The following is a 26,407-nucleotide window of genomic DNA, read 5'->3' as shown; positions in this document are numbered from 1 at the left end:
GGGGGGGGGAGCCGGGACTCCTGGGGTCTATCCCCGGGGCGTGGGGAGCCAGGACTCCTGGGTTCTATCCCCGGGGCGTGGGGAGCCGGGACTCCTGGGTTCTATCCCCCGGGGCGTGGGGAGCCGGGACTCCTGGGTTCTATCCCCCGGGGCGTGGGGGGGGGGAGCCAGGACTCCTGGGGTCTATCCCCGGGGCGGGGAGAGCCGGGACTCCTGGGGTCTATCCCCGGGGCGGGGAGAGCCAGGACTCCTGGGTTCTATCCCCCGGGGCGGGGGGGGTGGGAGCCAGGACTCCTGGGTTCTATCCCCCAGGGCGGGGGGAGCCGGGACTCCTGGGTTGGTTCTATCCCCCGGGGCGGGGGGAGCCGGGACTCCTGGGTTCTATCCCCCAGGGCGGGGGGAGCCGGGACTCCTGGGTTCTATCCCGGGGGGGGGAGCCAGGACTCCTGGGTTCTATCCCGGGGGGGGGCTATCTACTGGGTTAGAGCAGGGGGTGGCAGACACTGAGGCCAGGGCACGGCGGGGATTGTTTCTAATGTTTTTCAGGGGTCCTGCCCGCAGTGGTACAGCCCACGCTCCCCTCCCGATCCTAGCGGTAAGATCCTTCCCCCCCTCCCCTCGCTTGGTACAGCCCAAGGCGGTGAGACGACGGCGTTCGCTGCAGGGGGCGGGGTCTCGTCACGTGGGCGGGGCCGTGGATTGCGGCAGCCTCGTGGGCGGGGTTTTAGGAAGTGGGCCGGGCTTTGAGCGCGGACACGGCTCTGAGGGGAGGAGCCTCCTGGAAGGGGGCAGGGCATGTGAGCGGCGAGGGCGGGGCGAACTGGTTGGCGCACGCGCAGAGCAGGCGGGGGTGCTGCGGCCTCCGGGTCACCTGAGCGCGATGGATGAGGCGTGAGTAACGAGGCCGGGGGGCGCTGGGGCTGGCCCCCTCCTGGGGGGAGGGGCGTGGGCTGGGGGGGCGCTGGGGCTGGCCCGGTCCTGGGGAGGGGCGTGGGTCTGGGGTCTGGGGCTGGCCCGGTCCTGGGGAGGGAGGGCGTGGGCCGGGGCTCTGGGGCTGGCCTCCTGGGGAGGGCGTGGGTCGGGGGCTCTGGGGCTGGCCTCCTGGGGAGGGCGTGGGCCGGGGGCTCTGGGGCTGGCCCCTCCTGGGAGAGGGCGTGGGTCGGGGGCGCTGGGGCTGGCCCCCTCCTGGGGGGAGGGGCGTGGGTCTGGGGCGCTGGGTCTGGCCTCCTGGGGAGGGCGTGGGTCTGGGGCTGGCCTCCTGGGGAGGGGCGTGGGTCGGGGGCTCTGGGGCTGGTCCCCTCCTGGGAGAGGGGCGTGGGGCTGGGTGGGGTCTGGGGCTGGCCCGGTCCTGGGGGAGGGGCGTGGGCCGGGGGAGGCTCTGGGGCTGGCCCCCTTCTTGGGGGAGGGGCGTGGGCTGGGAGGAGGGTCTGGCCCTCTCCTGGGGCATGGTCTGGGGGGCGCTGGGGCTGGTCCCCTCCTGGGGGGAGGGGCGCTCTGTGCTGGGGTCTCCTGTCCAGTGTGGGGAGCAGGTATATGGGCTGACCACCCTGTGGGAGAGGGGGTTGGGGAGCCCCTGGGTGTGGGGAGCATTGGGACAGGCAGGTCTGGCTGGGGTGTGGGGAGTATGTGGTGTGGGGCAGATTGGTTTGGGGTTCATCTGTGGGGTTTGTTTAAGGATGTCTGCGATGTGAGGTTTGGGGTAGTGGGGTGCTGGGACAGGGGGTGTCTGCAATTGGGGGGAGTATTGGTGAGTTGCTGAGCCGGGGGCTCAGATTGCTGCGTCCCATCGTTTTGCCTCCAGCTAACGGGGCAGCATCATCACCCGTCATATTTCCTTTATTTGGAATCTGTAACTAAAACGTGTGTCTGAGCAATAGGTGCCTGTTCTGCTTTTGACATCGTTCCTTCGCTCCCTGACCTACTGGGGCTAGAACATGGGCTGAGGCCAAATGATGCTCCCCACTGTCACAGAGGCACATAACGCTCCCCTGTGCTTGTGGCTGACGCTGCTGCTTACTCTTAATTACAGTTAAATGCCCCTTTGAACATATTTTTCTTGGCCTAACTCTGTGGTTTGTGCCCTGTAGTTTATTTTAACCCCATCACCCACAGGAGGCTTATTTCAGGCAGTAGGGAAGCTGCCCAGGGTGCTTCTGAGGGGGTCTGGTTTCTTAGGTTTGGATGGCAGTACCTCTTGTAAAAGAGATGTTTGAATGCTGGGGAACTATAACTTTGAAACTGTACCCCAAGGGGAATCAGACAGTTAAATCCCAGCAGATAAAAGGAAAACAAAAGTATAATCCTGAAAACCTACTTGTATGCCTCAGACTCCTACTTGTCCAAAGACTTCCATACTGTTACAACGGGAAGTGGCTCTGCTTGGAAGTGAGGGGATCAGATCCCTGCCTATGTCTCCAGGCTCTTGGGTGAACTGGAGCAACAATAGTGCAAACAGAAGGGTTAAATGATGAGCCGGAATGGACTGTAACTCCCTCCAAAGGCTAACCTGACTTCCTGGGACAATCAGGCTTGCATCTATAGTTTGCATGAGATCAGAGCCTCCTATAGTGTTGCTACATTGTGTGTGTGTGTTAGAGAGAGAGAGAGAGACCCCCCCTTTCTTCCATTAGATAGCAGAGCAGGTTCGTTCACAGTCCTGCAGCCAGGTTTGTCACATGCATGTTGTGATCGTGTCTCCCATCCCTAAGACTAGGTCCAGAGGAAATGTGCGTAGTTGGCACTGGGTGAACTTTAAGGAGGTTTAACCCTGCAGAAGTATGTTTTGTAACCCTGCAGTCCCTGGGAACAGCCCCAGAGCCTCTTCTTGGTGTGTGTGCGATTGGCTCTTAGTTTTGATTTTTTGCTGCCTCAGAGAACGTTTGGCATCTTTAATAAATAACCCTTTGCTGTGCGCTCCTGAGGAGGAGAAGCAAAGAATTGTGGCCTGGTCTCTACTGTGAGGAATATGCTAGGGGGGAAAGATCCCAGCTGACCTAGGAGGGTCGCCTTGGAGGCACAAGCTGTGATTCCAGTCTGTGTATAATGAAGCCAGCATCACCTTTGCCTTCAGTCTGTTACTGCCCGGGGCAAATGGAACAGAGGAGCTGCTCAGAATATTTAGTCAAAAAGGAGGTCACCCAGGATCATGCTGTTGGGACCAGCCATCCTAGGGGCACAGATAGGTGAGACCCCTGCCAATGAATGCTCTGTCCTGAGCACCCAGTGGCCTCTTCAGTACGGTTTGCACCATAATTATTCCCTGAACAGACAGAACCAGTGTGGCCTGCGCATGCAGTTAACGTTTTTTGCCCGATAAACTTGGTGATGCACTGAGAATCGCAGCACACCGTTTTTGTTAGGAAACGCCTTGTGTTTGCGAAGAAGCACTCTGTCGTTTGGGTGCTACCTTTGTGTTGTGTTTTTCAGGAAAATGGAAATTCCAACTCCTCCAACTTCTAAGTGCATTATTTACTGGAAAAGGAAAGTCAAGTCTGAATATATGCGTCTTCGGCAACTCAAGAGGTTTCAGGCAAACATGGGAGCCAAGGTAGATGTATTTTCTGGGGCCAATCCTCGTATGTATAAGCAGGGGAATATCAAATAGGAGTAGGGAGAGTACATGTATTTGGCACTGTTGTGACGGCTGCTGGAACACGGTGTCTAGTTCTGGTGTCTGTAATTCATGAAGTATGTTTAAAAATTGGAAAGAGTTCAGAGAAGAGCCATGGGAATGGACCCTTCAGGCTTTATAATCTGTGGAGTTTTTTTAATTGTTCACATTCTGCTGTTAGACTAGACCGTGATCAGTGTCTGTGTGGGGTGTAGAGAATCTTTCTCTGGTGTTCCTTGTGACAGAGTGATCTGGTGATCAGGGCACTAGCCTGGGACTGGAGAGTCTAGGTTCAGGGCCCTGCTCCGCCACAGACTTTCTGTATGACCTTGGGCAAGTCACTTAGACCCTCTGAAGCTCAGTTCCCTGTAAAATGGGAATAATATCCTTCCTTGCCTTTGCTGAAAGTGGCAGCTGTGTTGACTCTACAGCCTGCTGTGTGTCACACATTCCCAGCAGGGATTTCAGCAATCTGAGTCTAAACTTGCTTTGAGGATTGTAAGCACTTCTCTTTCTAATTTCAGGCTCTGTTTGTGGCCAATTTTGCAAAGGTTCAAGAAAAAACTCAAATTCTGAATGAAGACTGGAAGAAGCTTCGAGTTCAGCCAGTCCCGCTAATGAAGCCTGGCACTGGGCACCCTTTCCTGAAACAGGTACAGGAGAATGAGGTGGAAATGGCAGGGCAGCCCCACGAGCTGATCACAACCCAGGGCTTTGCAGGGAAGGCTGATGAGGGCTGTACCTTTCTCCGCTCTCTGCGGGTCAGTCTCTTACCGTGCCTTGTACTCCCCCCAGGCTGCAGAAATGGGGGCAAAAAGAAAGCCCTGTGGCTAATGTCCAGGGAAGACTGTGAGTGACCGTAAAGTTCAGCAGATCAGTAGCTGTACCTGTGGGATGGGATCAGGTGTATGTTTCTGTCCTGCAGTCACTGTGTCTGAGCTGCCCTTTCCTTACTGTCCCTGTGTTTGCTTGTTCTCCAGTGTACCGTCGAGAGCAATTTCCCTGGATTCCCAAACCAGACCATCTTCATGAGGTCCCTAAACACAGTAGCGTTGGTGCCTATTATGTATTCCTGGTCCCCTCTTCAGCAGAATTTCATGGTAGGTGAGAGTGCATTGTGGTGTGAGACTTTTGAGACGATTAATGCGTCATCCCTACATGTTTGAGGTTGCAGATACCTTCCTCAGCCTACTCCCTTTGAGTCTGGCGCTGCTCCCGAGACATTGGAAGGGAATGTTTTCATCTCGCATTATGCTGTATCCCCAATAGCAGAGCTGGGTCGCCAGTTCCCCTGAAATCTCGAGGGCCGGCCAAGCCTGACTGCTGCCTTTGCAGGGTTCAGTGCCTGAATTTAGTGGCTGATTTCTTTTTTAAATTATGGAATTGTTTCTGTTTAAAATAGGGCTGTTTATTAATCACAGTTAACTCACATGATTAACTAAAAAAAATTGATTTAAAAAAATTAATTGCGATTAATCGCACTATTAAACAATAGAATATCAATTTAAATTTATTAAATATTTTTCTACATTTTCAAATTTTAATTTCTGTTACAGTGTACAGTGATCACTTTATATTATTTTTATTATAAATATTTGCACTGTAAAAAGATAAACAAAAGAAACCGTATTTTTCAGTCCACCTTATACAAGTACTGAGCAATCTCTTTATTGTGAAAGTGTAACTTACAAATGTAGATTTTTTTTTTTTTGGTTACATAACTGCACTCAAAACCAAAACAATGTAAAACTTTAGAGCCTACAAGTCCACTCGGTCCTACTTCAGCCAATCGCTCAGACAAACCAGTTAGTTTACATTTATGGGAGATAATGCTGCCTGCTTCTTATTTACAATGTCACCTGAAAGTGAGAACAGGCGTTTGCTTGGCACTGTTGTAGCCGGCATTGCAAGGTACTTACGTGCCAGGTACGCTAAACATTCTTATGCCCCTTCATGCTTCGGCCATCATTCCAGAGGACATGCTTCCATGCTGATGATACTCATTTAAAAAAATAATGCATCAATTAAATTTGTGACTGAACTCCTTGGGGGAGAACTGTATGTCTCCTGTTCTGTTTTACCTGCATTCTGCCATGTATTTCATATTCTAGCAGTCTCGGATGATGACCCAGCGCATGTTCATTTTAAGAACACTTTCACTGCAGATTTGACAAAACACAAAGATGGTACCAATGTGAGATTTCTAAAGATAGCTACAGCACTCGACCCAAGGTTTAAGAATCTGAAGGGCCTTCCAAAATCTAAGAGGGACGAGGTGTGGAGCATGCTTTTAGAAGTCTTAAAAGAGCAACACTTTGATGCAGAAATTACAGAACCCGAACCACTAAAAAAGAAAATGCTGGTGGCATCTGACTCAGATGATGAAAATGAACATGCATTGGTCCACTCTGCTCTCGATTGTTATCGAGCAGAACCTGGCATCAGCAGAGACGCATGTCCCCCTGGAATGGTGGTTGAAGCATGAAGGGACATATGAATCTTTAGCGCATCTGACACGTAAATATGTTGCAAAGCTGGCTACAACAGTGCCATGTGAACACCTATTCTCACTTTCAGGTGACTTTGTAAACAAGAAGCAGGCAGCAGTATCTCCTGCAGATGTAAACAAACTTGTATGTCTGAGCGATTGGCTGAACAAGAAATAGGACTGAATGGACTTGTAGGCTCTAAAGTTATATATTGTTTTATTTTTAAATCCATTTTTTTTACATAATTCTACCTTTGTAAGTTGCACTTCCATGATAAAGAGATTGCATTACTTGTATTAGGTGAATTGAAAAATACTATTTATTTATTTATTTTGTTTTGTACAGTGCAAATATTTGTAATAAAAATAAATATAAAGTGAGCACGGTACACTTTGTATTCTATGTTGTAATTGAAATCAATATATTTTAAAGTGTAGAAAACATCCAAAAATATTTCAATAAATGGCATTCTGGTAATGTTTAACAGTGTGATTAATTGCGATTAACTTTTTTAATCACTTGACAGCCCTAGTTTAAAATAATTAAATATTCAACAAATAAGTTAGGCAGCGCCTACCTTTGTGGCTGATCCCCCAACGGTGCTGCTGTTGAGAGAACAGGATGGCACAGAATGATTAAATGACGCTTTCTGGCACAGCATTAATGCTGTGACTTGGTTAAAATGATTTAGCGGGAAGTGATAGCTTAGTGGTTTGAGCATTGGCCTGCTAAACCCAGGGTTGTGAGTTCAATCCTTGAGGGGGCCACTTAGGGATCCGGGGCAAAAATCAGTACTTGGTCCTGCTAGTGAAGGCAGGGGGCTGGACTCGGTGACCTTTCAAGGTCCCTTCCAGTTCTAGGAGATTGGTATATCTCCAGTTTATTAAATTTTTATTATTATTATTATTATTTATTAAACGTCAATCTGCAGCTATTTCCTACTGGCCGTTGGGTTGCTGCAAGAGTGTTCAGATCTGCCTGCTGCAATAACTCACTACGGCCAGTGGGGAGCAGCTATGGCAGAATGGAGAGATGTCAGTTGGCAGAACGTCCGAGAACTGAGTGTAGCAGTGGAGTATTCCGAGAGCCTTTGTCCCCGCTGTTTGTAAGGAGAGCATGCTCCTCTAGTGTGCGCTGTACTTCAGACAGGGATGAGTTACCGTGTGCTCTTCGTTCTGTGCCAACCCAGTTCTGCCCTGCTCATGAGCCCTCTGATACTGATTTGACCACTTGCTCGGCTCTCTCCTGTGTCTCTGAATGTCTCTGGGCCCTGGAGACACGACCCTTCTGTTGTGGCAGGGGGTGTGTTATAAACAGAGCGCCTCACAGTGTGCAGGGTAGCCGTGAAGTCTGGGACGAGCGAGTCTTTGCAGAACCGTGTGTGAACGGGAAGGAGCAGCCCCAAGGCTGCCCTCTGACTGGCTGTCAGTGAGCGCTTGCTGCCTGACCTGTTGCAGGTGGAGGATGAGACCGTGCTGTGCAATATCCCCTACATGGGAGATGAGGTGAAGGAGGAAGATGAAACCTTCATTGAAGAGCTAATTAATAACTACGACGGGAAAGTTCACGGCGAGGAAGGTAACCTGGGCAGAGGGGTGCTCTGCATTTCTGAACGGCTTGCAAGCAGGGAGCGTGGCCGGGCTTTCTGAGCCGCTGAGGAGGCAAAGAGCAGTAGCAATAACCAGCCTCTGCGGAGAGTCCCCTAGAATAGGGAGCATGTAAAACAAGAGTGCCCTGCTGGCCTGGTCCTGTCTCCCTGCCCTCAGCTCTGCCAAGGCAGCCCTGGGCCTCTCCCTGCCGTTTGTGTAACGATGGCAGATATCCATTAAGGGTTAGGGTGAGACCAGCAAACTTATTTCACTTGTGACCTGAGCCAAGACTTGAATCCAGTTCTTCAGTGGTGAAAAGCCCGTGTGTTTTCCCACCGAGCTGCCTAGCCCCTCACAAGGCCCTGCCTGGAGGTAGGAGACATTGGAAAGCTGGCTCCCATCCCACGCCCCAAATGGCTTAATTAGTAAGTGTCTGTGCCTGTAGCAATTACTACTCGGCCGGGAAGAGGGGCTGGCTCTGTTGCTCCATGTGTTGGCTGCCAGGTGTGACTAAGAGTGATGCACAGTCAACATCTCTCCCACCTCCCCAAACACACTCTGCCTTGGCAAAATCCTGTCATGAAAGCGCTGTTCCTAACAAGCAGTCTGTCCCGTGGCTGACTTAGGCTTGCCACCAAACCCCAGGCTGGAAAATTGCAGCACGCCCACGAAGCAGCTGATATTTCTGTCTTTTAGAGATGATAACAGGGTCCGTCCTTATCAGCGACGCAGTGTTCCTGGAGCTTGTTGACGCTCTGAATCAGTACTCGGATGAGGAAGAGGAAGGGCTCAATGACTCTGAGGGTAAACAGGAGGATGGGAAGGAGGAGCTGCCAGTCACAAGAAAAAGAAAGCGAACCACAATGGAAGGTGGGTTTGGCAGCAGAAGCTGGCACAGTGTCTGGTGGCCTCCATCCTCCCCAGCAGTCACTGTGCCCTCCTGCACTCATCGTGTTGATTGCTAATAAGGGTAGTGAAATGCCACTTAGAAAGCTCCGTGGCCTGGCCTTGCTCCCCCTGGGATGCTAGCCGGAGTGTTTCCTTGGGAGGAAGCTCAAACAGTGGGATTTTCACGTGTGCTGTGTAATCTCAGGAAGCTTTAGTGGTGGATTTCATCTCGGACTGCTGTATGTGGTGCTCTGAGTGATACCAGTAGCAGAGAATCTCTCTCTCAGCTGGAGAGACTCCAAAGTATCGTGTGTAAGATCCTGGCAATCGCAGCTAACACATCTTCTTGCGCATATTTTAGTCTGGTTGTGAAACATCCAAGAGTAAAACCTGAGTCCAAGCAGAGCCTTGTTTCTCTACATCCCCTCGGGCATCTGGGGAAGGGTTTTTGTGCACTCAGTCCCCTTGCAGCACCAATTAGTAATTTTTCCCTTGTGACTCATCATTGGTCTCGCTGATGGCATTGCTGGTGGGTAGAAGGGGCACCACTGGAACGGCATGTTCCTTATCCTAGCTGTTGGACTGAGGAAGGATTCTCTGTTGGATAACTGTGTGATCATCTCGCTGCCTTTTAAAATGGGATCCAAAGCATCCCTGGAGTAACTCGACCCCTAACAGGGAAAGGCGCTTTCGAGTCCTGCTTAACTCAGGAGTCTTCTGTCATTTTGGTTTAGGCAACAAAAAGTGTCCAAAGAAGCAGTTCCCAAATGACATGATCTTCAGTGCTATTTCTTCAATGTTTCCTGAGAACGGCTTCCCGGAAGACATGAAAGAGCGGTAGGAGACATCACTGGTTAAACTGTCTAGCAGAATCAGTTCCAGTTTTTAACAAAGATACTTCAGCAAATAATAGTATGCCAGTCTGACTGGTGCAGTAAACTCGAATCTGCCCATGGACAGTGTCAGAGTTCAGGGAAACGGCACCTGCATTCCCCCTCCGTGGTCCCTCTGGGGCACCTACGCTAGGCTCCTGGCTCCTCAGCCGTCACCTCTCTTAGATAGAGACCCATGTCTCTCTCTCTCTCTCTCTCCCTCCTGATGGGTTTTCCCAGGCTGCACAGTTCCCTGCCTGTGCTATGAAATCCTCCCCAGTAAGCCAGACTGCCTAAAAGGCCACCGTCTGTGCTTTGCTTTCTCTCCAGAGGCAGTGAGCATCGTAATTGCCACAGTTACAAATTCCCACACTCTTTATAAGTAAGCACATTTATTCTTAAGGTGAAAGCGTTGCAGAGAAGACATGCTAAAAACAATAAAAGAACTAGACACAGACTAAAGCTTACTAGAGGTCACACCAACTCCAACCTTGGGCTCTGGTAGTGTCAGTCCTTCAAAACTCACAGCTGGGTTTTCCCCAGGGTTACAAGTCTCATTTTCAGAACCAGAACAACCATGAATAGTTCATGTAGCTTGGCCTCACGTCACAGGTGATCAGCAGACAATGGCCCACCCCTCAGGGTGTAGCTTCCAAAGGCATAACCAGAGGTGGGGAATTTGCATTTACCTCCCACTAGCTGTTTCCCCAGGAAAACCACTTCACGCTGTTGCAAGAGTCCATGCTTGTCTGGCCCATTGTTCAGTATAGTCCATTGAGCCCCCTGGAGAGGTTTCGTACGATCCTGGCCCATAAAGCATTCATTTCATACCGTGGATCCCAAAGGTGCGTAAACTTCATTCAATAAGGTCTCCCAGGATATTGCAGTAAATTGCCATGTCTGTCACAAACGGTCTCTACGGGAGATGGGGAAACAGTGTACAAAGGCTTCCGGGGAACAGAATGAAAGTAGCCTAATGGGAGCTTGCTAGGAGAAAACCGAAGTTCTGACTGTTTCAACACCCTGAACTCAGCCCGGTTGTAGCGAGTGGATCAGCGCGCAGAGCCGAGCGGCTGGTTGCAAACATAGAGCAGTGTGTCCATGCATGGTTTCTTTTAACCCAGGTACAGGGAACTTACGGAACAGTCTGATCCGAACGTGCTGCCCCCCCAGTGCACTCCAAACATTGATGGGCCATGTGCCAAGTCCGTCCAGCGGGAGCAGTCCCTGCATTCGTTCCATACGCTCTTCTGCAGGCGGTGCTTCAAATACGACTGTTTTCTGCATCGTAAGTTGAGACTCAGCTGGAAACTCACCTGGAGGTTCCACCATTTCCACCCCTTTCTTTACCTTGCCCCACACCAATGATCCCGCTGCCCACACTCCACATTATACCGGGCGGGTGCCTGTGTCTTTTCCTGGTGCTCTGCGCTAGATAGTGTTGCAATACTAGAGAGCCAGATTGACAAAGGCATTCAGGCACCTAAAGATGTGGATGGGCACCTACTTGCATTGTTAAAGTGGCCTTGAGTCTGTGTCTTCCCCACAGACAGAAGGCTTAGCTGCAGTCCCAGTCCTGCTGTGTGAGGCCCCCATTGTGCACGGCAGACATGGCACAGCACAGACCTGACACACGTTACGCTGACACCTCACTGTGGTCTGCCCCTGCCCCACGTTTTAGTGCTTTGTCGTAACGAGTCGCTGGGCCATTTCCTCCAGCTTGTCGTGCTAAAGCCTTGGGAGCATTGCTTTGCCAGTTAGACCTGGCGCTTTCCTATTCCTGGGGGTCGCTGCGGAGTTACTGGAGTCTCTTCAGCTAGACTCTGTTACTAAACACTGGAATATGACTGGGCTTTGGTGTGTGTGTCAGTTTAAAAGTAAAACTTCCTGTTAAGTCTCTTTTCCAGGAATTGGGAGGTGTTCGGGTGTCCCAACATCACAGATCTACGTTTCCTTCCTTTGTGAGTGTGGGGTGGCCAGGGGACGTGGTTAAGTTCCCTGGTAGCGTAGGACTCCTGGTCAGTGCCCATGGGGTCTGGTCAGCGTTGCACTTCAGCACCTTTCGCCATGCATGCTGGGCTGTCTGCTGCCTCCTCCACTGTGGGGACAAATGAACCTCTCAGTTGGAAGGTGCCTGGTGCTAATATGATGAAGGTGGCTTGTATTTTTCAGCTTTCCATGCGACTCCTAATGTCTATAAACGGAAGAACAGAGAGATCAAAATCGAGCCAGATCCCTGCGGGACAGACTGTTTCCTCTGGCTGGTAGGTTTCTGGGATACCCTCTTTCCTTATCTGCAGGTCCGGCTGGGGCCTTTGTACTGTTCCAGTGGCTTCCAAGGTCAGACACAGGAGTTGGTGAGCGCAAGTCCTCACTTGAGACCCATGTTAACAGACCTTCAGCCATGGAGCGTTAGCTGGTCTCAAACAGGCGAGGCCCTGCGATGCTGGGTGGTACCACAACAGTGCAGTGCTCAGCATGGGAAACTGTATTTAAAATAACCCAGCTGTGTTCCCTAAATCCAGCCACCAGTCCCCAACCCCCACAGCCAGGGGCACTGGCAGGCAGTACATGGCTCGGCAGCAGATGAGATGAGCCAGCTGGGGAACATGCACACAAGGGGATGTGGTCTTTGCCCCTGTGAGCTCACCCTCTCGCTGATGCTGCACTTGTAGCAGGGGCACTGCCCCGCAGGAGAGGCCGGGGGCAGCGGAGATGGGCAGGTCACAGCGTGAGATGCTCACCAGGAGGCGTCTCACTGCACGGACTCATCACCCACAGGGTTTGTAGGCACCTCTCACTGTGGTACCCCCCCGAGAGCTGAGGGTCCCTGCTGCAGTGCAGAGCCCTGGGCCTGTGGAACGGAGCTCGCTGCGTCCCTTGCGTGGCTCTCATGTGCCATGCGCTGTCTGATTGCAGGAGGGAGCCAAGGAGTTTGCGGTGCTGCACAATCCCAGGTCCAAATGCTCAGGTCGGCGGCGCCGTAGGCACCATGTGGTCAGTGCTTCCAGCTCAAACCCCTCGTCCTCCTCCGTGGCTGAGACGAGGGAGGGAGACAGCGACAGAGACACGGGCAACGACTGGGCCTCGAGTTCCTCAGGTATGATGCCTTGGAGCTTCCGCATTTCCATGGACTCTCCCCACTTCCATCTGCAGAGCCAGCACTGGAGAGTCGCCAAGGCAGGTTTTCCTGGCTGCACCGGGTAGCCCAGCTCCTCCCGCTCCTTGGCTTGGCCCGGTAGGCAGGGGGAACAGGAGCAAACGGCTCATCAGAGTGCCCCCTTCTGTCCATGCATCAATCCACGGCTGCGTGTGTCTGGCCACCACAAGTCAGGCCGCCTCTGAGAGGGCTCGGGGGTAGGGTGCTGCCCTGCCGGCTGTGCCCATGGCTTGGGCTGGGGCTCAGGCTGCTGGGGGCCATGGAACAGGGAGCAGCTCACGTTATTCTCTGCTGCCCTGCACAGACAGACCTGCAGGAGGTGGTGCTGGGCCCTGGCGGGAGCTCTTCTGGGAAGATTGCCACGGGTGGGAGGCGTTCGAGGCAGGAATAGGGAGGGGGCCGTGGGAGTGAGGGGCTGGCTCCTGGCAGATCCAGGTTCCCCAGCGTGGGAGTCTGTGTATTTGCTGCCCTGACTGCTGTTTCCTATCTGGATCTTGGTAGAGGCCAACTCCCGAAGCCAGACCCCCACCAAGCAGAAGGGCAGCCCTGCCTCCTCCCAGCTCTTTGTGATGGAAGCGCCACAGGAGCCCGTCGAGTGGACGGGGGCCGAGGAGTCGCTCTTCCGCGTGCTCCATGGCACCTACTTCAACAACTTCTGCTCGATAGCCAGGCTGCTGGGAACGAAAACCTGCAAGCAGGTAGGGCCTGGCATCCTGGCGTGGCCACTCCTAGGCGGGGGGTGGGAGGGGAGGGAGCCTGGGAGCAGTGCTCTCGCTTGCTTTGCCTTCTGTGCCACAGAGAGACCGGAGGAAACCCGCCTTGAGGGGCCTAGTGAGGTAACCGCGTTGTGTATCCGCCCAGGCTGTGCGGGTGGCTGGTGCCTGAGGAATTGCTTCCTTGGAGTGCCATGGTCTGATGCTCCCTCTGCTCCGCCTCGGAGGATGCCGGCTGCCTCCTTGGTCTGTAGCGTCCCGCACACCTAGCGTTCCTGTTTGACGTGCCAGTCACGGTCTCGAGGGAGGAGCCTGCACTGGTGCTGCTGCAGAGTAGTTTGCTTGTCCTAAGGAGAGCACCACAAGGCCCTGGATTCTGCCCCTGCCTCCGACCCACTAGCCTGCTCCTGATTCTCTGCAGAGCTGAGGATTTGGTGCCTGGAACCAGTGTGTCATGACGCTGTTCAGTCTGCCTCCACCATCCCACTGCCCTGACTGCTTGGCTCTGGTTTCAGCCCAGCCTGCGTGCTCCGCTTCCTTTGGCTGCGGAGTAAACTCGAAGGGGTTTCCAAGGCCTGGATCCCCTGACTCTTCTCTTTCCTGGGCAAGGCCAGGTTTTCAGAGGGCCGTGCATAGAAAAGTACCCGCCGGCTCCCTGCCTGCGGCTCAGGCTCCAGCCTGCCTGTGTGCAGAAAGCTGTGGGTGGGTTTTTTGGATGCCCTTTGAAAATGCCGTTCACACCCTTTAGCACCTGCAAAGTCGCTCCATGTGTGTTCTCCCAGCCTGGAATCCCTATTGCTGCCCTTTGGGGATTTTCCCACCTCCCGTCTGAAGAATTAGGGACCCCAGGCCCTGTGCTGGATTCCACTCGATGTGCTCGTGCTGTCACGCTTCCGTCTTGGCTGGGTTCACACCTGCGTGTGGAACCAGGGGCGGAGCGAAGTAGCGTGGGAACGAGGATGAGCTTCCATCACTCAGCTCTAGGCACGTGAAGTTCAGTGCTGGACGCGCACACGCTCCATACGGTGAAAATCGCTGCAGCCCCTAGCCTAGCTAGCTGCAGCCTGTCACTGCACACAGCTGTCCCTGCCCTGCCGTCAGGCTGGAGCTGCGAGCTGCTGATCGTCCCCAGCAACGTGTTTTGGCGAGAGGGAGGGGTTTGCTTTCCAAAGGAACAGCAGCAGCAATCTCCCCTGGCTCCGAGGGCAGGGGCGGGCGTCTGGCCTGTGGGAGCTGGGCCTGCCCTCCAGGGTAGGATGTGAACGAGCCGGGCTCTTTCGTAGGTCTTCCAGTTTGCGGTGAAAGAATCCCTTATAATGAAACTGCCGACCGGCGAGCTCATGAATCCGTCCCAGAAGAAGAAAAGGAAGCACAGGCAAGTGCTCAGCAAGCTTGTTTTGTTCTTAACATGCAGCCAGAGCCTCTGCGCACCCTGCCAGTGTTCCTGCTAATCTCCATCTGCGCACGCTCCCCATCCTCACAGCCGCTTGTGCTGGTGGCTGGGAATTGGCCCCCGGCCTTCTCTCTGCCGCTGCTGCGGTATCCGTGGGCCCTGGTACCCATGGCGCTAGCAGGAACAGCTGCCTGTGAGAGTCAGTCCCCTCAAGGCCCGGTTGGAAGATGGTTGGCTTCTAACCAGCTTCTCGTGCACTTGTTCTAATCCATCCTGCCGAGCTGTTTGTCTCCCGTGGGGTTTCGCCTGACGCTAGGGTTTGCCCTGAGGAGCGTCTCTCCTAGACGCCGGGTTCTGTTCTGACCAGTCGCTGGTGGTTATTAGTGCATGAAGCTGACAGCCTGGCTGCCGATGGGATCTCACCTCTCCAGTTGCTGAGCTGACTGGGAGCCTCGAGCGTCCAGGCACAGACGCGCTGTTGGACATGCCTCAGGTAGGCGCCTGAGTCCCACATCTGTTTCTCTTTCAGGCTGTGGGCTGCGCACTGCAGGAAGATCCAGCTGAAGAAAGGTACCGTGCGGTGCTGGCCGTGATCTGAGGCCTGGGTTTGAGAAGCATCAGGGCGCTGTGTAGCACTTAGTCTCTCCAGCCGGCCAGCTCGAGCTGTGAGCGACAGGCCAGCAGCAGCCACAGGAGCCGGTGCTGTTGCTGCCTGGCTGCGCCTTGTCTGGCTGATGTGGGATACCTGTGAAGTTCCCATCCGCCTCGTCCCGGCGGTAGCGTTCTGGGCACCCTCATTTCCAAGTGCCGGGGGATGATGGGGGCTGATCAGGAGCGAAGTACATGGATCATGGGCTTGTGATCCCAGTGCAGTGTCCGTAAGGCGTTCAGCACAAGGTGCGTGCTGATGGGCTGCCTGCCCTCTGCTGGCAGAACTGGGAATGACAGGCTCTGATGCGCCAGAGCCTGGCGCACAGGAACTCCGCGTCCGTGGGTGTTTGCGGGGCATGGGCTGTAACCAGGGCATTTCCTCTCTTCTTCTTGTAGATAATTCACCTACCCAGGTGTACAACTACCAGCCCTGCGACCACCCCGACCACCCCTGCGACAGCTCCTGTCCCTGCATCATGACTCAGAATTTCTGTGAAAAGTTCTGCCAGTGCAATCCTGACTGTAAGGACACAGCTGGGCACCAAGCCGGTCACCCTGCCACCGGCACAGAGGCGCTAACGGGGCATTACAGCGGCTCCCTCGCGTTCCCGCCTCCAGGCAGCTTATGCAGGGTGGCTGGAATCTAAGCGCACAAGGACTGGCTAGCAGTCTGCCCAGGCCAGGGGAAGTGGTGTGTTCTGTGGTAAAGCGTGGGCTGTCAGCGGGTAGTGAGGCTTCCGTAGTGAAACTCACATCTGCACCTTCGTGTGTAGTGCCCCACAGGCCCCTGCTGCGCTGCTAGCAGCTCGACGTGCTGAGCGCGCCTCCGACGCTCGACTGCTGCAGTTCTGTTCCCAGAGCGCTGCTTAGATCCTCATCCCCCGCCTGGGGCCAGTCATCTGCGTTTGGAATCTCTCGGGGGGGTAGAGGGAAGAGAAATGTCCCTGGCTCTCATGCTGTGCCACAGGGGTCTCTCCACATACTGCTGTGCTGACGCGCCCCTTTGTTTGCAGAACTTGGGGTGCTCTAAACACTTCCCAGGGTAGCGTCGCTCTCTTGCACTGCCAGCGAGCTGCCGGGGGGTGGGGAACATGCCTGCCTGCTGCTGCCAGTGGTGCTCTCTGGGGGGTTGCATTATTCCCTTTGCAGTGCTGTCTCTACTTCCTTATGGTTGAGAAACCTGAAAACCAGGTCATGTGTTTACTGGTGCAGAGCCCCAGCCCCGCCTCCCTTTGTTCCCTCATCGGGTGGGCTGGCAGGGCAGCTCTGGCCAAAGGCAGGCCGACCTGTCTTCGCATATGGGATGCTTTCTCAGCGTGTTCCCCCCGCCTCACCAAGTGACTCTCACTGGTCAGCTCCCTGGATAGCCACCTCTCTTGGATGGTCAGACACAACACGTCCTGCGTCTTGGCAGGGGGTCAGACTAGATGACCCTTGCAGTCTCTTCTAACCCTTTGGTTCTCTGACACCCCCAGACAATCTCCCCAGGATCACTTGGTGATTCCCTGTTCTGTTCATTCCCTCTGGGGCACCTGGCACTGGCCGCTGTTGGAAGACAGGACACTGGGCTAGATGGACCTTTGGTCTGACCACTATGTTCTTATGCCAGCCCCCACTTTGCCTTGCAAGTTAACACTCGATACGCTTAGTCCCCAAAATCCTCCAAAACTCCCCCCGTAGTATCCAACTCTGTCGGTAATTACCAGGTTCCCTAGTCCCAAGGGAACAGGCTACGCACCAGCTTGTTTGATTCAGCTGAGGGTTCGCATTTGACTTAATACCACAGCACTGAGACGGATTTAAAATAAAATCCACGGATCAGGTTATCAACAAAGAACAGCGTTTCAAAGACTTGTGAGTATTGGAAACACGTGTGAGTATAACACGCCTCTTGCAATTTTAACTTGAACCGGCTGAATTCCTTGTCTGAAGTAAGTTCTCACCTCCCATAGTCAGGACCCAGCGCTCGCCTTCCTGCTTCCGCAGTGATGGGGGATGGTGCTGACTCTGCCCCCCACTATTTGAAGTGCATCCTTTGGCTGTGCGCCCCCAGATAAAACTTTGCCCCACTGCTTGGTTTCCTGTGTGCCCCTTTCCTGTTGACTTGGGGTGCAAACACAGCTCCATGTGTTTGGCTTAGAATGGTTAATGTCCATCTGAACCAAGGCAGGTGAATCAGCATCCGATGCCTGGCAGCAAACTCATTTGTCAGCGCCGCCTCCAGAGCACGTGTTCGGGACGGATTTTCAGCACATGCACAGCCCCTGACATACCACCCGGATGTACCTCCCGCAATGAGTATGAGGTTCGGTCTGATGTGAGCGGTCATTGGACACCTCCCACGCCCTTTGGAATAACAGCGGGTTGGGTGTAGTGAGTTTGTCAGGCCTGATGGGCAGTGCTGGGATGGGAGAGCGAATCCACTGCGGGTTCTTCGGGCCACTCCGCAGCTGAGCAGCCCCTCCAGCTGGGGGGTGTCCCTGGGGTTTGAGGCCAGCAGGGATCCTCTAGCCTGAGCTGTGTAATCTGGGTGTTTCTCGCTGCAGGTCAGAACCGCTTCCCGGGCTGCCGCTGTAAGACCCAGTGCAACACCAAGCAGTGTCCGTGCTACCTGGCCGTGCGGGAGTGCGACCCTGACCTGTGCCTGACCTGCGGGGCGTCGGAGCACTGGGATTGCAAGGTGGTCTCCTGTAAGAACTGCAGCATCCAGCGGGGCCTCAAAAAGGTATTTGCTGTGCCCCTCCCCCAGTGTGCAGAGCAGCTTGGCTGGAGAAAATCCACCCCTGCTGCTCTGTCCCCACTGGCCCGGAGATCAGGCCTGAGCTGAAGGGGGCGGGCGGTGGCTGGGCTGTTCCCTAGGCGGGTTTGAACTAACAGTGAAGCAGGAAGAGGAGCCGCCTGGGGAGGCACAAGAGGGAACAGAACTCAGGGGAAGGGGTGAGATCCTTAGAAAACAGGCCAGAGTTCGACAGAACTAATGGAGCTGCAAGGAGCTGGGGCGGCTGCTCACAGTAACAGCTCGTAGCCGCCTCCTGTCCGGGGCGTTCGGTGTTTTGGATGGTAATTCCCTGAGGCTGGGACTGTGTCCACCTGGGCGTGCAGCACCTGGCGCGATGGGTCGAAGCTCCTGGACGCAGCAGTAATACCAGCAATGCATAAACGAGCACTAGGGGGCAGGGGAGCCGATTCCCGGGGGACTCTGGGCTTGTCTGCATGATGTCGGGGTGTTTTCTTTCCATTGCGCACACTGCTGGCAGCAGCTCTGCAGACTCAGCCGAAATCTCTTGCACTCTAGCATTTGCTGCTGGCTCCATCAGATGTCGCTGGCTGGGGGACATTCATCAAGGAATCTGTGCAGAAGAATGAATTTATCTCTGAATATTGTGGTGAGGTTAGTAAAGCCATCTCGGCCCGTCCCCACAGGTCTGGGGTGACGCAGACGTGCGTAGCTACCGTTCTTGGGGCCGCAGCCCCATGGCTTTCACAGCACCGGTTAACAAGCAGTCCCTGCCCTCGTGTGTGTGGGGCACAGTTCATGTGGTGCTAGTCAGAGGAAACCACTAGAAGATTTTTCTCAGCTTTCCCCACCCTCAGAGGTACATAACAACGAGTGAGGCTTAAATAAATAAACCCGTTAACCCCGAGGGGCCTAGCGAAGGGGAAGGGGAAGGGCTGGGTCCTGGCCCAGACTCACTGGGTGATCTTGGGCGCAGATGGTGGAAATGGCCTTGGTTTGGGGAAACGAGTTTTCAGGAGTCCAGCCTGAGCCAGGTCTGCGGCGGGGGCCGCCCATTGAACTAGCTGGGAGCTGTGGGTGCTCGGTATCCTCGCAGCTCTGGCCCGAGGGCTGTAAATGGGAGAGCTGCTCCCGTCTCGGTGGGTAAAAGCTCTTGGCCCTCGGAAGACGCGTCGTGAGGGTGCCCGGCATGGCAGGAGTGTAGCTGTGAGCCAGGCCTCGTTCGACGTGGTCGGCCATCTCCAGAGGGAGGCTGTGGTACGCGTGCCGGCCGGCGGAGCAGAGGGAGGCTCTCCCTGAGCAGGCCAGCCAGCAGCCTCCGCCCTGATGCAGGGGACTGTTCCCTGGCTTTGGAGAGCCCCGTCCCCCGGGACACTCAGCGTAACGCCTGCCCATTTCCCAGCTTATTTCCCAGGACGAGGCCGACCGGCGGGGGAAGGTCTATGACAAGTACATGTCCAGCTTCCTCTTCAACCTCAACAACGGTAACTTCCCAGCGGGGGACCTGGGTTCCTTCGCGTCACCCAGGGCAGGGCCTGGCTGTGGGGAGGGAGGAGCCGACAGCAGCCGCGCCTGGAGGCTGGACACTGGCTTGGTCCAGGCACTGTGCTTTTGGGATCACCTGGGTGTCTCCCCATCGCCACAGCTGCTGGACGCCTGCCTCTGCAGCCAGGCTGCTCTGTGATGCCACCGTCCGAGCTCCCTGTGACCGCCTGGCACTTGCCAGCGCCGGGGGCTCAGTGGCTGCTCAGTGGTTTTGAGGACAGAATCAAACTCTAGAGAGGCAAAGCTGTGAGCCCCAAGCAGGCCGGAGGGATTTGCCTCCTGAGCTCATGGCTTGGCTCCGGGCTGTAGAAACAGGCAGCGAATGTGATCAGCCCCTGGTGGTGCTGGGATCTGTGTAGGAGCAGGCGAGGGGCGTGACTCCATGACAGGTTTCAGGTGAGCTGGGGGATCTGGCCCCAGCTGGCTTTTCTTGAGGAATAAATTCCTTACGGCAAAGACCCTCCAGAGCCCAGGAGGATTTTGTGTGCCCAGCTCTGAAGAGCAGCTGAGTTCAGAGGCCATTGTGCTTGTCTGGCTCCAGGGCAGAGCTACCCGACTCGCTGAGTCTAGCCAAGCCCCGGAGCTAGTCGGGGGGGAGACGTGGAGCCGAGCCCTGGAGCTAGTGTGGGGGGAGACACCGAGCCAAGCCCCGGGGGGAGGGGGGAGACGCCGAGCCGAGCCCCAGAGCTAGTGGGGGAAGCGGGGGGGGAGATGCTGAGCCGGAGCTAGTGGGGGAAGCGGGGGGGAGACGCTGAGCCCGGAGCCTAGTGGGGAGGGGAGGAGGCGCCGAGCCCCGGAGCTAGTGGGGGGAGGGGGGGAGAGACGCTGAGCCGAGCCCCAGAGCTAGTGGGGGGAGATGAGGGGGAGAGACGCTGAGCCGAGCCCCAGAGCTAGTGGGGGGAGGGGGGGAGAGACGCTGAGCCCCGGAGCTAGTGGGGGGAGAGGGGGAGGGGAGAGACGCCGAGCCCCGGAGCTAGTCGGGGGGAGATGTGGAGCCGAGCCCTGGAGCTAGTGTGGGGGGAGACACCGAGCCAAGCCCCGGGGGGAGGGGGGAGACGCCGAGCCGAGCCCCAGAGCTAGTGGGGGAAGCGGGGGGGGAGATGCTGAGCCGGAGCTAGTCAGCTGAGCCGAGCCCCGGAGCTAGTGGGGGGAGATGGGGGGGAGAGATGCCGAGCCCCGGAGCTTGTGGGATCTTGGTCTGCCGGGAATCTCAGGGTTCTGTGGTTTCCTTTCCTAATAGATTTCGTTGTTGATGCCACCCGCAAAGGAAACAAAATCCGCTTTGCCAACCACTCTGTGAACCCCAACTGCTACGCCAAAGGTGAGAGCTCTGCGCCCAGCCGCAGCCAGCCAGGGAATCCCGGACTGTCGCTCTGGGTGACGCAGGGTCTCCTGAGCCTCCTGGAAGCATCCTCTGGGGCTGTGCGCTCTGGAGGGGGCTGAGCACCAAAGAAAGGCCGAGTGTTGGGTTTCCAGGCCCTCCTGCTGCTCAGTGGGAGCTGAGCGCCCGGGGCAGAGCCTGCTGGCCAGCCAGGGCCCCGGGCGAGTCCCATGGTGCTGGGGGAGAGCCGGCCTGGGAGCCGAGCCCTGACCCCTTTCTCTGCCGCAGTGGTGATGGTGAATGGAGACCACCGGATAGGAATCTTTGCCAAGAGGGCCATCCAGGCTGGGGAGGAGCTCTTCTTTGATTACAGGTGAGCCCCGCGGGGCCTGGCCACTCGGGTGCGTGGTGGGGAGATCTCTAGAGCAGGGGTCTCCAGCCTTTTGGCACCCAAGATCACTTTTTGAATTTAAGGGCAACCCAGGATCTACCCTACCCCACTCACTCCATTGCCCCCCTTCTCCGTCACTCGCTCTCCCCACCCCACTCACTTTCACTGGGCTGGGGGAGGGGGTGCGGGCTCTGGAGTGGAGTTGAGGGGTTCACAGTGTGGGAGGGGGATCTGGGCTGAGCCTGGGGCAGGGGGTGAGGGGTGTAAGCTCTGGGAGGGAGTTGGGGTGCAGGAGCATGGGGTGCTGGCTCTGGGAGGGGGGTCGGGGCTGGGGCTTGGGGTGCAGTGCGCGGAGGGAGACCCTGCCCCCGGGGTCGTGCTGGCCACTTCCGGGAGTGGCGTGGGGCTGGGGCAGGCAGGCAGGCTGTCTTGGTGGCAGCCCCGCTGTGCCGCCGGAGATCGCGATTCACCGGTTGGTGACCACTGCTCTAGAGAGACGGGCTGCTGGGGAAGTGACTACGTGCCAGTGTCCCTGTCTTGCAGGTACAGCCAGGCCGATGCCCTGAAGTACGTGGGCATAGAAAGGGAGACGGATATCATCTAGCCCCCCGCGGGCACGGCCCCTGCTCCTGTCTGCCCCAATGCCGTGTTCATTCCATGCTCCATCATTGCTGCCCCGTTCCCGTTGCTGTGTGTCCCGAGTGCTCCGTTCCAGCCAGACGCCTGGGAGCAAAGCCCAGGGCAGGAGCAGGAGTCAGACGCTGCCTGGGGTAGCAGGAACCTGGCTTGGTTCCGGGGCAGGTGGGCGCTGGTGCTCCTGGGCTGGGACAGCTCCAGAGACTGGAAGGAAGAGGCATGGCTGAGAAATGCTCAGTCTGTTTCTAAACCTGCCTGAGCGACCAGCTGGATCTGGAGCCAAGGGACGGTGGAGCGACCCCCTGCATGCAGGGAGCAGGGAGCGGGTGCTTGATGTTCTGCTCCTGCCGCAGCCATTGGAGTGAGCTTTTATCCCTGGAGCATCTCTTGCTACCTCTCGATTTCCTTCCATGCTGAAGTGCTGGGGCCGAGGCTGCTAGCACGTGGTCAGACCCCACCGAGGGTCAGTCCCGCCTCCCTGCAGCGTGGCTCCGGCGAAAGGGGGGAGCTGCCCAGCACAGTGTGTGGGGAGGGGTCCGCCGGGGCGAGGAGCCACGCTGGTTACGTGACGCAATGGTGCCAGGAGGAGCCGAGTGTGCGTCTGTGGTGGGGTTACCTTAGGAGCCAGAGGAGCTGGCGGGAGGGGGCAGGAAACGCGAGGCCAGCTGGAGCGTGGGAGGCCCCTTGCCCTGCCCCAGCTCCCACCTGCCAGGCTCTGCGGAACGCCTGGTGAACGATGTGTATTTCTGCCTCTTGTGCTGGCCGGCCCTTGGAGCCTGGTGCGTCGCGCACCCCCTGCTCTGCAGAACTGGGGCGCCACAGGCCACGTGCAGCTCCAGCTCGCTGTGCCTGGGGTTAGTGGTGGGCAGCCTGGGCTCTTCCTGTGTCAAGCCTTCAGCCCGTACCAGGCAGGCGGGCACTGCTGGGACAGTCCCTCCGGGCCACGGGCTCTCGGCCCCTGCTGGTTTCTGTGCTGTTAGCCAGGTGAGTGGTGCTGCTGCAGGCATGTCACTGACGCAGACACTTTAACCTGCTCCACTTCCTGTCCTGGAGCGGGGCTGCCCCACAGCTGCCATGCCAGAGCCAGGCAGTGCTGCGAATGCTGGGCACTGAACTACCCGGCACTGCTCCATGCTGACCAGCGAGGGGGGCTGGGGCCTCTCTGGGGGCTGCCAGTCAGCACAGGCCTGCTGGGGATGCAGAGGGGCTGGAAGTGTGGGTCTCCCACGGGAGGTGGCGCAGAGCATTCTGCTTGCCCAGCGCTGGGCTGGGTGCTCCAGCGTCACACAGTTGAGCCGGCAGGTTCCCCTGGCCCGGGCTGCCCCAGCAGTACCCGTAAGGCACTTTACAAGCCCCCCATGGCTCCTTGCTCTGGCCTGGAGCTCCTGCCATTGCACAGAACTCTTCTCAGGTGGCGTTTGGATCAGCGAGAGCTTTGCCTGCTGTAAATACCTTGTGGCCGGTGCCCGCCAGCAGCTCTGTTGCACCAGGCCCCCTCCCAGCAGTGCAGACCGGGGGGGCAGGCTCCCCGGAGGTGGAGAGCAGGGCAGGGTCTGCTCTCAGCACCCCATGCAACGAAATCAAGTGAGCACTTTAAACTAGGCCTCCCACCCAGCCGAGGAGCTGGGACCCGGGCGGCTCTGGGTTTGAGGACACACCTGCCAGCCCAAGCACAGCTGGTGCTGGGTGGGGTCAGTTCAGATGGCAGGGTCTTGTCCCGGAGCAGGAATGAAAGCCAGGGCTGGCCTGTGCCTGGGGGGAGGGGGCAGGCTCTCTCGCTCTGGGCTGACGGTGCATCCAAGTGGGGGGCGAGCCAGGCTCTCGGGCCTGCTGCCTACTAGCTCAGGCTTGTCCCTGTTCTCAAGCATCCAGGCATGTTCCTGCCACTAGCAGCCGAGCGGGGCCCAAGGCCCATGCTGCTCCCCCGCAGGGCAGTTAGGCCCATCTCCCTCCCTGGGGCTGGCAGGGGTGTGTGCCTGGGCCCCCTTGTCTGAGTGCCCCACCCCTCCCCGGCACCATACCGCCCTCCCAGCCAGTGACTTGCCCTCTGCGCAGTGAGAGGCTTTGTGTGTGTGGTCTGCTGCTGTGAATTATATGCACTTTAAAACTGATGTGGCTTGTAATCTTTGTCCCAATAAAGTGGTAGTGAATGTCCTCCCCGGCCTGGCTGCCAGCGTCTGTTCTTCCCCCAGCCCGAGTGGGAGCTCGCCCTGCTGCGCTGGGGCCTGGATGCACCAGAGCACTTCAGAGGAGCGGTGAGTGGCCAGTAGGATGCTGGCCCGATCCTCAGCTTGGCCCTGCTGAGAACTGCCCCTGCCCTGGACATGGGCACCTGGCTGCAGTATTGTTCTGGTCTCACCTGCAAGCTCGGAGCAGGCCTGACGGGGCTAACAGCAGCAGCACAGGGGCACGGTGACTCCTGCAGCATCGCCTGGTGCTAGGGATGGGCACAGACCAACAGGCGTGTGGCAGCCGCAGGAGCTGTTGGTCTGAGTGGCTGGCCCAGTTCAGTTACATCTGGCCCTGGGGATCCCTGCTGTGCCCACGGGGGCAGGGGCATTGCCGTGCCTGGCGCTCCAGTGACTAGCGACCAGCAGCCGCAGGGAAGGGGACGAGCGCTCGCCCTGCACAGCGTCACTCTGCTGTGGGGGCCCTGCCGGGCGTTTCAACTGATCCAGACTCCAGCCTAGTGAGTCGCCACCTGCAGAGGCTGGGAGGGGGAGGCTCCTGCATGGGGCCCCCTGGACCTTGCTCTGAGCTTTCCTTGGTTCAAGGAAGGAGCTGCGTAACCTACACCTGCCCCACTCTCTGGCCCCCCAGGCTGCTTCTGGGCCCAGCTCTGACCTCCCCACTGCCCCTCTACGCTCCGGCTCTACCACCCACGGTAGGACACTGCCCCCTGCTGGCAAAGGGGCCCATTTCACTGCCAGCACACGGTGTCCCTAGGCAGGGAAACCCCCTTCTCCCGCTGCACAAGCAAACCCGAGGCTGGGGGTGTTGAACTCTGTCATTCTGCCTTTATTTGCACATCCTCATGTGTCAGTCAACAAAACAGCTGTAAAATAAAATACCCAGCAAAGCCGGGCCTTTGGGTCACTCAATGCATGTCTGTCCCGCTGCAGCACGTGAACAGGAGCGGTCCTGGGGCCGGCTCTTCTCAGCAGGGCTCCCCTCTTGCAGAGAGGTAGCACCCTACGGCCTGTGCCCCAGGCCGCACTCACCCGGAGCAGCCGCTCTGGTTTCTTCTTGTTTTTTATACAAACAATAAAAAAACGTGTGTGTGTGTAATCAACCGGTCAGCAACAAAAATGGTAGAAAGACTCCAAAGCTCTTCCCCTGGTTGTATGAGAGCAGCAGAGTGCGGGGGGAGGGGGCGTGCACGAGCGAGTGCCATGGCAGGTGGCGGCCGGGGCGCAGAGCACGCGCCGGGCCGTGTTCCAGTGCTCTCTAGTGCATGGGTCACTTCATGGCTTTTGCTAAGCGAGCAAACAAGCAGGAAATCTAGCTGCTAGCGTTGCTAACCGGCCCCACGGAAGGCCCATGTCTCCTCCAAGGGGCCGCTGCGGGGTTTCTAGGGGAGGTGGGTTGGCAGCCCCCAACCGTGCCCCACTCCCCAGGCTTGGGCTGAGATGGCGTCTCTGGGCAGGCCCGTCTCGCCTGACATCCTGTCCATGGGGGCAGGAGCGATTGCACCAGCTGGTTCCAGGGGGACTGGGGCGGGGGGTTCTGCGTGGCCCCTACCTTCCGCTCGGTGCGCAGGGCAGGGGGTTGGGACTGCGCCAGCGCTCGGCTCAGCGTAATTCCAGGAGGAAGACGTGGGCTCTGCCCGTGGGCAGGGGAGCCGCAGTGGAGGGGGGGAAGGAGCAGACGCCCCAGCCGGGAGCTGGGTTCTGGCAGTTCTGGGTTACTGGGCCCCTTTGGTCCGGCAGCGCTCGTTCCCCTCCCAGCACCGCGCAGGAGGTGCCAGCGTTTGAGGCATTAACCCCTTCCTTCCCCTGCAGCCGGCGGCTATTCGCCTTTCGCCTCCTCCAGGATCTGGGGCAGGTTCTGGTCCTTGTGTGGGACCAGGGGCTTCGCGGGGCCGTGGTAGTCCTGGACGGCCTTGGGCTCGTTGGTGAGGTACGAGCCCTTGTAGCGGTGGTGGTGCAGATACAGCAGCAGCAGCAGCCCGGCCAGGAGCAGCAGCAAGAAGGTCACAACTACTGGGAAGGAGGAAAACAGCCGTGAGCGCGTCTGAGCCCTCAGCCGGGTCCCCTCTCCTGCCGCAGCCTGGCGGGGGCACCCGAGACAGGCTGGGCCCCGGAGCCAGATCCCCACTCGCACGGCTGGGCCAGCGACCTCCCCCGGCTCAGCTATGGGCCCGGCCCGGTGCAACCAGAACCGAGTTCCCGCTGCCCCGAGCCTCGCACCGC

At 57.1% G+C, this 26,407-nt stretch overlaps 2 protein-coding genes across 7 annotated transcripts in view; one reads left to right on the top strand and one right to left on the bottom strand.

The window, feature by feature from the left end:
• The first annotated feature begins 791 nt into the window (after positions 1-791).
• EZH1 (enhancer of zeste 1 polycomb repressive complex 2 subunit) lies at positions 792-24,177 on the top strand. 5 transcript variants are annotated; one of them, XM_039516711.1, is made up of 20 exons: positions 792-891; positions 3,427-3,547; positions 4,135-4,263; positions 4,591-4,710; positions 7,557-7,677; positions 8,385-8,558; positions 9,311-9,413; positions 10,573-10,736; positions 11,621-11,712; positions 12,368-12,548; positions 13,110-13,306; positions 14,605-14,696; positions 15,244-15,284; positions 15,762-15,887; positions 17,912-18,090; positions 18,661-18,756; positions 19,505-19,586; positions 20,888-20,968; positions 21,257-21,341; positions 21,903-24,176. In XM_039516711.1, exons 1-20 carry the CDS (start codon positions 881-883, stop codon positions 21,961-21,963), a joined length of 2,256 nt encoding a protein of 751 aa, XP_039372645.1. In that variant the 5' UTR covers positions 792-880; the 3' UTR covers positions 21,964-24,176. The 5 variants fall into 5 exon arrangements, with proteins under 5 accessions (XP_039372645.1, XP_039372647.1, XP_039372644.1 ...); XM_039516710.1 differs by lacking the exon at positions 792-891 and adding an exon at positions 1,765-3,182; XM_039516712.1 differs by lacking the exon at positions 792-891 and adding an exon at positions 3,276-3,294.
• Positions 24,178-24,997: 820 nt separating this feature from the next.
• CNTNAP1 (contactin associated protein 1) overlaps positions 24,998-26,407 on the bottom strand; it is a 30,419-nt gene continuing 29,009 nt past the window's right edge. The window contains exon 24 of one of the 2 annotated variants that reach the window (XM_039516974.1): positions 24,998-26,197. In XM_039516974.1, the coding sequence (XP_039372908.1) occupies positions 26,004-26,197 (194 nt within the window). In that variant the 3' untranslated portion in view covers positions 24,998-26,003. The remainder of the gene's footprint in view (positions 26,198-26,407) is intronic. The other variant, XM_039516975.1, reaches the window with a different exon arrangement.

Source organism: Mauremys reevesii, linkage group 27 (assembly GCF_016161935.1).
Source record: "Mauremys reevesii isolate NIE-2019 linkage group 27, ASM1616193v1, whole genome shotgun sequence".
In the NCBI taxonomy this organism is placed as follows: domain Eukaryota; kingdom Metazoa; phylum Chordata; order Testudines; family Geoemydidae; genus Mauremys; species Mauremys reevesii.
Note: the sequence above shows the minus strand (reverse complement) of the source record. Positions and strands in the feature narration are given on the sequence as shown.